General features: G+C 35.5%; 1 protein-coding gene and 1 pseudogene across 1 annotated transcript; both read right to left on the reverse strand.

Moving 5' to 3' along the window:
• Positions 1–260: 260 nt before the first annotated feature.
• LOC139815584 (uncharacterized) lies at positions 261–4,584 on the reverse strand. Its single transcript, XM_071782599.1, has 2 exons — positions 3,825–4,584; positions 261–2,088 (listed from the first exon to the last, which is right to left on the reverse strand). Exon 2 carries the CDS (start codon positions 1,831–1,833, stop codon positions 760–762), a length of 1,074 nt encoding a protein of 357 aa, XP_071638700.1. The 5' UTR covers positions 1,834–2,088; positions 3,825–4,584; the 3' UTR covers positions 261–759.
• A 1,769-nt stretch (positions 4,585–6,353) lies between these two features.
• Positions 6,354–7,314, reverse strand: LOC139816282 (peflin-like; annotated as a pseudogene).
• Between the last annotated feature and the right edge of the window lie 4,257 nt (positions 7,315–11,571).

An 11,571-nucleotide genomic window follows, 5' to 3' on the forward strand; every position in this document is an offset into this window, starting at 1 on the left:
CGCAATTTTTACGAGTTGAAAGTTATATTCCTTAAGAAATGTTATAGTCTTATTAACATATCGCGTAATGAGCGCGTATATATGTTTATTAATCAGCTTCATTACTAAAACTACTGTTAAATAAAGTCAAGACAAACGAGATATATTTGAAGCACAATTATACGAAACAATAATAAAATACGTTGTTTTATGCGATTATCGTGCATATGATAAACGTAGTAAATGACGGCTTTAAATAAATAATTAACTTATTGAAATAATCTCTTGTAAGTAAATGGCATTTAATTGTTCTCAAAATCCAATTCATTACTTTTTCATCCGGTTGCAGTGTGAATTGATATGTTAATTAACCGATCTGCGAAAATATACTTCTGACAACATAATAAACATAATTAGTATCGTTTATTGCTCGCTGTTGGGACATTTATGATCAACTTTATATTTGAACGTGATACTGACACATTCCTACTAAACGTCATGTAAACATATAAATAGAAGTTCGTTATTTCAGTACAATAGGTGCAACAGGTAGGACTTATATTTGATTATTCTACTCTTTATATTTCTACAATTAAAAATAAAATGTATGTACAGATCTGCGTCAGAAAAGAAGTATAAGTAACAACAAGGTATACAGTACAAAAGAAACTGAGATCGGTACAGTATTATTATATTATCTATCGTAAGATTGACATGAGAAATTTTGTAAATATTTTAAAACTTCTATGAAAATTTGAGTCCATTTTGGAATCGTTAGCTTCAAGTACCTTCAACAACTCTATGAGTTGCTTGATTTGCCAAGAATCTCTCGACTCTTTCCCTAAATTCTCTGCTGGATTCCGGCAAAGGTAATCGCGGTCCGACACCAGTGAGACCTTGCAAATTCTGAAGAGCTTCCGACAGCCGGTGATCGTGATCCAATATATCGGGTCTGGGTGCTGGGGCTTTTCTCTTTTGCAGCGGCAACCTCGTCATCTTCGATTCGGCGACGACATTATTGTTCTCCGGCAGTCGGTTCGTCATTCCGCAGAACGCAATCTTTACGCTGAGCAGCGACCAGAAGATCTCCAGAAGAGACGCCATCAAGACGTTTAAGATCAGCAGCATTCTGTGCGACGAGTCCTCATAACGGCTATGCCAGAAGGTCTTTTCCTTCGTCAAATTCATAAATCCTCGCGTAATGTTCGTCGTGCCTTTATTCTGCAAAATTTCTCTCGATATCATCATCCTTTCTTCAAACATGAACGACGCTTCCGTCACCGTGAGATCATCGTCGTTTTTGGCATCGACGTGGAAGTCTGATACGTTGAGCTCGGTGCTGAGGGATTTTAAAGAAACAGGTAATTTTTGTTCTTCAGTGACGTTGAATGAGTCCTCAGTCGACGTAATATCATCCATGTGAGTATCGTTTGTGAAAACCTTGGCGGGACGAAGGGAATAACGCGGAGCGTCGAGGATTTTTTCTAACGGCCACAGGGATCCACCGGTGCTGTTGGAAGCTGCCGCGACGTCGAAGATCGTGACGACGAAGCAGAGGATCGCGGCTACCAGAGAGAAGAGGCTGCCGTAGAAAAAAATGGCGATGTTCCGGTCGATGTACCAACGTCGCCAAGCGAGGAGACCTGTCACGAACGGCACCAGACACGCAACGGACAATATCGGGCCCTGCAAGGACAAGGCGAGGGTACCCAGAAGAAGGGACAGCGCTCCGAGGCCGAAGTGGACCAAGGACAGGCCGCCGACCGTCGACGCTGAGTAACGACGCTCCGATGGATACAAAGACGACAACGGCGGTTTGGTTTTTACTTTGATAACGTACACGTTCTCCGTCATTGTTATCTTAATTTGCAAATACACTTGATTGCACCAACAACATTTAATTCGACGGATTGGATCGAGAGGAAGAATTGCATCAAGTACAATGTGTTCGGCACATTTGTTTGAGACAAATTTAATTCATGTTCACACAGTCCGTTATCTCTCTCGTTGACATAACTGAAAAGTTTACACTTTCATAAGTATCCGTCGCAATGTCACAGATCTCATCCAAATTGTTTGTAAAGCATTCGTCGCATCTCTCGTCTTGCACTGTTAAATTAAAAAAAAATTAATGCAGTAATTGCTTGCTGTGTTACATAACATAAATAAAAATAATAAAAATAAGATATTTTATAAATGTATTTAAATATTTAGATTGAAATATTATACGTAATATAAGTTGATATAAATTAATATAATGTTTTAAGTATAAAACTGTGCATTATATATATATATACATCATATAATTTTTATTATTTATTATAATTTTTATTAATTTAATCTCTAAACAACATCTTAATATCTTTTTGATTTATATTACTTTTATTTTAATTATTAAAGGCAATACAACATATTAATTCAATTATGTACGAGGTAACTTGATTGTGTGATTGGAAAGTAAATTATAAAATTGAAAAAGTAGACGATTGATCGATGAATAATCAAACAAGTCACGATATGTGATGATCTTACAGTCATTTATTCGGCATTAGACTACACCGGATATGCAACCCGTAATCAAATTTGAGACGTCGGGCACGTTTATAACGAATTCGTCGATGTTTGACGACATAGTAAAAGAAACCGCATTGATTTCCGCGCTGCCAGCGAGAACAACTGAATTATCGTAACCGCTTTTCGTTTAACTTAATTGAAGTCCTCGTCGACCTCCGCGTCTGGATTTTGCTCCACGCGGCTTTCCGCGAGATAGACATTTTACGCAATCCATGGATAACAATCGCTTGCTCGTGACAGACTACAACCAGTCTCATGCGAAGCAGCTCACACGCCTAACATTGTAATAATCATTTTTATCATAAGTGAAGTATAAAGACGTATATAATTGTGAAATCGGTTCTACTTTAATACTTGAGCGCTCTAGATCTAGAATAACAGGATTAAAAGAAATTATACGCAGTAATTGAACTAATATGCAAGCAAATACTTTTTTCAGAGTTGCAATTAAATAAACTTAAAACCGGTTTTTAATTTGTAATTTTGTTCAACGTTATGAATTATTATATGGAAAATTATGGATTGCAACATTATACATGCAACTGCGACTGATTCAGTTAATGGGTTGAAGGATTAGACGCGTCGTTACCGTCAATCTTTTTTTTCTCGTGCTAGGATTATATAACTGATTACGAGACACTGCGTTTATGTTGCAAGTGTGCTCCTGTTTCTCCAGGTATTCGTATTTACGTCGAATTAGAACGTCGAACCGTGTGAATCTTCGGTGAAATTTCTAGCAAACTGTGAATATGCGTTTCAAAAGATAATAATGCAAATATGTACCTAACAAATAAAGCCGTATAAAAGACCACGCAAAAACTGTAAAATGTTTTCGTTCAATTTAAATGTTATATTGCAAAGTGTAACGTACACAATTTGAGAAATTAAACATCAATTTCGAGAAACAAGATATTTCTAACCATTTATTAAGTTTTATTAAATATTAATTAACTCAAGTAATATTAATTTTATGATCAAAGTTTACAAACTAAATTATTTTTCAAAGTCCAAATTTACTAGATATGACAATCGATTATGTAATATATACTGAAGTTAGAAAAAAATAATTAAATTTATTAACATTACTATATATCATATAAAAGCAATATTTTTAAACTCTAAAACTTCAATTAAATTAACAATATTTATATGTTAATTTAGTATGTTATATATTAATTTTATATCAACTTTACGTTCTTGAACATAAAAATAATCTGAAGATGAAAATGTATCCTACAAAAATACACAAGATAAAAATAAATTTTACGAACTTTATCTTATTGGCGAACTTGCCGAGACAATGTGCACTGGTGATAATACATCGATCACGTTTAATACTTTTCTTCGCAAAAATTACTTTTGATTCAGTTAACTTTGAGAGAATGCACTTTCGGATATTACATTTCGTTAGCGTTAAACTCGCGGCTTGATGAGCGATCACTCTGCACTCACGCGTGATACTTGAGTGGCAACTGAACTACGAAGACTAGTCCTCGTTGAAATTGCTACGATATCCTGAACGAGCCTCCCACGCAACCGACTTGCAGTGAAAGGGACAACAGACAACAGCGCCGGATAAGCGTACCTTCGACTGGCGTTAAATCCTGTTCACATCATCGACATCTTGTACTCACGCGGCAAAACGATCTTGGCAATGGGAGATATAGATATCATCTTGCATTTTACTCTCGCCTATGTCGTTCGTCGCTACGTAATGTGTGCATGCAAGAGAAAACAATAAAAACAACAGAACATAAGAAAAGTAAAAATAATTATTTTTTAAGTAATAAAATTTCCTTTTTATGCTCTTGATGTTATGTTCTTGAAGGTTTTAATAAGACAATAAACGTGTTATTGTCTTATTGTGATAGCGGAATTCTTTGTACTTAGTTCTTTGACTCGACGAACTTTTCGGAATAGCAATCAGTTGACCTCACTTGCCTCTGACGAAAACATGACCCTTCCACTCAGTGTGAAAGTCCCGTTATAATCGAAGGTAAGTCTCTCAGAGAGCAAACGTATCCCAGGGTCTTCGCGCATGAGCCAACCTTTATTGTTAGCTGCAGAAACACGTGGGTTCAACACACGACCTTTTCGTTGGATCACTTGCAGATTGCGTTACGACAGAATCCCTATAGAGATATATGTATTATATGTAATATAACGAAGAAGCGGTACAATCTTTCGGATGTTATTATTTCAACTAGATTATAATAAATATAAAAATATCACTTTCTCACCTTGTTACTTTCGAACGCGTTTTATGATCGAATAAGCAGAAAGATAAAGCAAAAATTATTTCTATTAAAAGTTACTTTAAATATCGAGGTCACCTATTATTACGTATTATTGTATAATTAAATTTATTACCATGATCATCGACGATCCTAAGCTGTTACGATATTTGAATTAATATTCGTCGCTTTTAATTATAGAGAAATTTTAACGTAGCGAATTTAATCGTTAAAAATTAGTCATTTTCTTTTATAATTAATCTTATTACATAGCTTTCTGTTTGAAGTTATTTAAATATCAAGTTTCCATTTAATGTAGGATAATCTTAACGTTATCAAAAGCGTCTAAAAAAAATAACGAAGATGAAAGAATAAAACCGCATGTGATTATCGTGTCTCTTACAAGATTTCTTCGTGATACTAATCACAGATGCAAGGACTATGATTGCTTAATGCAAAATGGTTCTAACAAAATTCTAACTGTCGTTCTAATTGTCGTTATTAGTGCCGTTGTGTAATTAAGAGGACGATCAAGAAAGTGTAGCTTCCAATAGCTGCGACGGATAAGCTGCACATTGCGTCATAACGGTGTGCATCTCAACGCATCGCAAGAATCCGTCGGATTGGACGATAGAGAGGACTTTCACGATGTGCAGCAAAATCGTTCTGCCGTCAATAAATCGTTCATGCGGAAACTATGAAGCGCTTTCGAGAAGATCGTCGTATTGGAGACATCGAACTTCCGGTAAGATCGATCAAACCGCAAACTCGTTCAAGCGGAAAATAATCGCGTTTTAAAGAGACGTGCAAAAGGAATAAAATCTTAGTGCGTGACTCCGCACAACGCGGAGATAACTGCAATTTCCGTGTAGGTATGTGGAAAAATGACACATTTCTTCACGATATCATGTATGCGACGGTCTTAAGATGTCGATCTACTTCTGTTGGCTCTTTTGAAAACAAAATGCAATCTCGGACGTCACAAACGAAAGCTTTCTTAATTACTACTCTTGCTATATGATATAATTATTTTAATAATTATATGTAAAAATAATAATTATATATAAAATTTCTCGATTAACCACAAATTTATCAGATATATAAAATAATAGATATATAATCTTGAACTTGAAAACGATTGTTAAATTTAAATAATTTGGATGGTACAAGTGTTACTTAAATGGTAAAAATATTATACACCAGTCATTTAGCTTTTATCGTATATAACACATTAAATGTTAAATCTAATTAACGTGCATGAATGTAAAATAAACGCGTTTCATTGTCATTTGAGGTATTGATCAGCGGAATCGGCAGGAAGCATAATTTTAGTACTTCTCATATATTAAAAATCTTAATTTTATCATTATAACTAAACATAAATAAACCTCACTAAAAGCTTAGTAGCGAAGAAAATAGAAATTTCCAAGAACAAACAAATCTCTCATAAGCCTAAGATCCTACATGTCTAAACCCACGTTTTACATTATTATCTTCTAAGATAGAACTGGATCGATTACTATTGGATTTGAAGAATTTCTGGGAGTAGCTCTTAGCTGCAGCATATAACGTCTTCATATTTTTTTAATAACAATACAGTTAAAATATTTTTTACACTTGTGTATGCTGAAAAGCAATTATTATTGTTTAACTTATGCTACAAGTGCTCTATTTTTCTCTGTGTCTCTTGTCCTAAATGCCTCTGTAACATACAACATATCTTTGTTAAACAAACATGCTTAAATCATGCTAAATATTATCAAACATTTATTATAATTGCACGTACAGATGTTTATAGTTAGGCCTCTAATTAGATTAATAAACGATCAGAATTATCATAAAATTTTCTTCTTTTTATGTAAACATTTCTAATTACCTGTAAACCTCTGTATCTGAACACACAATACTATGAACTGATCCACAGTAATGGACTGATGACCACGAAGATCGCTCTTTTTTATAAGGAATTGAATGAAGTCCGGACTAAGCCTACCAATAGCCCATTTGTGTTAGAGCTGCGTTTAACTCATTCTCTTGTATACTGCCCGAATTATCGTGGTCAAAGCCACGAAGCATACACCGAGCCAAGAATTTATGTAATTGTAAAGAGCTTGGAATTCCATTACGTTTATTATAGTGCCATTCTTCTTTTTGTCGAACATACCTGTGGAAAGAAATAGAATTCGTTGATATGTTTACAGCTCGTCGAAGAGAGCTAAAGCTCCGATTCACTAAATATATGTACGAAACCCGCAAACGTACCAATCATTAACTTGCACGCTGTGTCAAAGAACCTCGCAACAGCACAGATTAATAGATCTCACTCGCTCAGGTACATCAGGGCACAATTGTCCTCGATATCTTTGGTATATTCGCCGGCAGGATGTACTTCGTCCAGCGGATAGGTGCGTTGCGGATATTTCGGGTCGAGGGGCACGATCAAGGCGTCCCCGTCCACCATGTCCGTGAATTTCCCGATTATGAAAGCCTCCTGGGGGTCACGGACCCACACCTGTTGGTTCTCCATCCCGAGCTTCACTCGTCTCGCCGTGCGAGGACAGTCAGCCGGCCGGGGCGATACTATACGAACGGCACAAAATCCGACATGCAATTGATCTATTAATCTGTGACATTACTTTCAATTATCCACAAATGCTGTACAAAAGATTAAATTGATTACCTTTTTTACTGGTCTACTGGATACTTTGCGTCCAGTGCAAAGAAGGTTTGAAAACATAGATCTACTGCATTCTGCAGCGAAGATCCTTATTGTACTGCTATGGTTGCAGCTAGTGGTAGCAGTATTATTGACCCAAAACTCCCAAGCTCCCCAAGCTTGACGACCAATTTCAAATTTAATGTCTCCTCCGAAAGATAGCCCAGTATCTCCGAACGAGCAAAAGCGTACACACACACACACGGACATTTCTGTTACAGAATCCAACAACGGGACCGTCATTCAATATTCAGAGGGGAAGAACCTCGACGGGTATGCTTTTTTTTATCTTGTAGTTATTGTACTACTATGGTTGCAGCTAGTGGTAGCAGTATTATTGACCCAAAACTCCCAAGCTCCCCAAGCTTGACGACCAATTTCAAATTTAATGTCTCCTCCAAAAGATAGCCCAGTTTCTCCGCACGAGCCCCACTCGTGCGGGGGGTGCAGTTTGGAATATAAAAATTCCTGTGATCAGGTGGACTCGAACCCGGTTCCTCGGGATCAAAAGAGTCTGGCACTTTACCACAAGACCACACTGCCACACATAAGCAGGAAAGAATACAATCATTTATAACATATTGTTATAAATGTAAATATGAATGGCGGACATAAGCCCCACATATGCCCGCCATTTTTATAATATGCATAGATGTTTTTAAAAAAAAAATAAAAAGATTCATATAAAACATGGATGTAAGTATAGAATTATTATATATTAAAACTATTTGCAGAAAACAAGAAATCTGATCTGAATATTTTTGAGCATTTGTGTGTTTTTCTTTAATCAATGCTTTCTTTATCTTGTAGTTATTGTACTACTATGGTTGCAGCTAGTGGTAGCAGTATTATTGACCCAAAACTCCCAAGCTCCCCAAGCTTGACGACCAATTTCAAATTTAATGTCTCCTCCGAAAGATAGCCCAGTTTCTCCGCACGAGCCCCACTCGTGCGGGGGGTGCAGTTTGGAATATAAAAATTCCTGTGATCAGGTGGACTCGAACCCGGTTCCTCGGGATTAAAAGAGTCTGGCACTTTACCACAAGAACACACTGCCACACATAAGCAGGAAAGAATACAAACATTTATAACATATTGTTATAAATGTAAATATGAATGGCGGACATAAGCCCCACATATGCCCGCCATTGCACCGCGGTGTCGACGTCATCATTCCTCGACACCAATACTTCAACGAATGTACCGCGTTTTAAGCAGTAAGCATCCAGCCACACCGAATTAGCTATGCTGTTGTATAAAATACGTTACATTTTAGAAGTAACGTAAGGATACCTTAGATTTAAGGAATGCGGGTCATCAGTCCACAATTCCCGAGTGTCTTGGAGTTGGAGTGATTGCCTCCTTTAGGCCTAGACACCGGTCCTGCTGATTTTGGTCCGCCCCGGGTATTTTATTTCCCCGGTACCCTCTATTTCTAGCGAGCTTTCCCCTATCCGCCACCTGGGGAGGCGCCCGATGGAGGATCAGCAACCTCACACGGGAGTATGACAATTATGACGTCAAATATTTATCTAAAGATCAACTTTTATAGACGGTTAGTAACTGTCGAAATTCAAAACACAGATAGGTGATCAGATTGGTTTGTTTGAAAAAATCTAAGAAAAATTAGATTGCCTACTAAATAAACGAGATCCCGAAAAGATGTAAAGCTTAATTGCGGCCAAAAGAAGCACGTACCACAAAATTTCTTTTGGAAAGAAAATTCTGAAAATACGTTTCTTATAAAGTAATCTTTGCGTAGGAGAAAGGGGGGTAAGATAACGACCATATAGTTTATCGATTTTTCCTCATTTCTGTGATGATTTAAAAATAATGACCTATTTTTTTTTAGATTCACTAAAGCCTTTTGTATCAACTGTAAAAATTTAAAAACTGTTAAATAAATTAGAATTTTTAAAATTTTACATTTTTTAAGAACGTGTCGTTTTTGTCATCTTGCCCCATATGCGGGTAAGATGACTTTAGTAGTAAGCAAGATAACGAAAAGTCAAATTAAATTAAAAATAACAATAATTTCTCTTCGCCAGTAAATATTAAAAACGATCCAAAATTATTTAACGACACAACTGGCCAAAATTAATTAAGCTGAAGAAGAAGAGGAATAAAGAGAAGCTGATAGAAGAGAGACTTATCTGTAGTATCTCTTGAATTCGCTGAAGTTTTTTATCTCGTTATTGCAGCATCGCCGGGAACTCCACCTTGCTTCGTGTCTGGTCCTCGCGTAACTGATGCAAGACCGGCGCGGCGGCGGCGTCTCCGACCGAGGGTCGATGGCTCACGCTATCCCGGATTCCCGGACGAGTCCCTCAAAATGTTGCGTCTATTGATCGTGGACTGCGCAATGTGTCTAAATGTGTCTCTGCACATCCTGGATATCCCCTTTCCGAATGGAAACTCCTGGAAATTCAGCTACCATCTCATTCTACCATTCACATCTCACCCTTTTATCCCATTCTACCATCTCCCACATAGTGGATTTATATACATATCCTCGATTTATATACATGTGTATAGAGTATTGACGTCCTTTTCAATGACCGAGACCATTTTCAATAAAATATCAATAAATGTAAATGCTTGACCAATAAAAAATCAGTAAAAAATCTGTCGTGATCAGATTCCTATTAGAAGGTTTATAATAACATAACAATGCCGCCAGATATTAACTTATAAAATAGCATGAGAGTTATGTGAAAAACGCCCAAAAGCGATGTTTCTTGTTATTAACGCCCAATTTGCAATAATTGCAATGGTTTTTGTTTCTTTCTCTTATATATATGTATCTTTGAATATGTATATCTAGGCATACGTACGAGGCTTCAGAAGGCAATTTATAAGTTCCGCCTCTAAAGAAAATACAGATGCGGCGTATCGCTTCAATACGTTTTTCACGTGCGTTCGTGGAGTTCTAGGACGAGTGACATGTCGTGAAATCATTTATTGCATTTTTGGAATTACAGAACGCTACGTTTACAGAACGCTGTTTTTTTAAAAAAACTAACCTAACTAAAGAAATCTGGAGTTAGACGTTCGTATCCCTGGCTGAAAAAATTTCTATGAATAACTACAAAATTTGACTAAAAATAGAAATTTGTACATAATGTACATTTTTGTTGAAATATTTATAATTTTTTGTAGAAATAGTTATATTTTTGTAGAAATATCTACGAAATAGTACCACAGATTACAATGTTCTCAAATCAAGAAACTATTGCAAGTAGTATATTTTATGAAAAACTACAATTTTATAAAAAATAGTACAAAGATCTACAAATTTTAAAAATTTAAGAAGAAACAAAATCTTAAAAAATTAAAACATCTGCTTACTTGTAGAATACTACAATTATTTATAAATGATTAAAAAATCTACTACAATTTACGTATCGTAAAACTATGCAACTTAGAATCTAATTCAATTTTTAGTTTCTCATAAAATACTACAACTGCGTATAAATACTAACAAATACCGATTTGTTTGTACAGCTCAAAAATTTATTACAATTATGGCTAATTAAAATTTGTAATTTTTAGTTAAATGTTACAGTGTTGAAATTATTAGTCAAGATTATTATTACTCTGTATCTTTATTACGCAGAAACAACTTTAATTTCACGTAGAAAACTAAACTTTATTAATATCAAATATGTAAATGCATAATGTAATATCTTCTATACATATAATGATTCTTTGTATAATTATATAGCGGCTGAAAACTTCGACGTGACGCCCGAAAAAAACGGCATGATAATTAATTGGCGGATCAATCCAAATGTATGTTTTATGTCAAAAGTTTAAGTTTAGGTAGCTTTTAATTTTTGTGTATAATTTTATTTAAATATTTTAGTACTTTGAATAGTATTTAAATGAATAAAATTCATCTTTTCTCTTATCATAGCAATCATATTCATGTCCGGCAAAATGGTACTTTCTGGTAATCCGAAATATAAATACGAATGAGACAGTCGTTTCTGAATTAGCTATGTCTTTTCCTTACAAGTTGCAACACTTACTGTCATACACTTCTTTCAATGTGACTATATTTCATGA

This window comes from Temnothorax longispinosus, chromosome 7 (assembly GCF_030848805.1).
Source record: "Temnothorax longispinosus isolate EJ_2023e chromosome 7, Tlon_JGU_v1, whole genome shotgun sequence".
Classification (NCBI taxonomy): Eukaryota; Metazoa; Arthropoda; class Insecta; order Hymenoptera; family Formicidae; genus Temnothorax; species Temnothorax longispinosus.

Bases quoted from the DNA above. Each gene is read 5' to 3' on its own strand.
- LOC139815584 (XM_071782599.1), bottom strand. From the start codon at position 1,833: ATGACGGAGAACGTGTACGTTATCAAAGTAAAAACCAAACCGCCGTTG.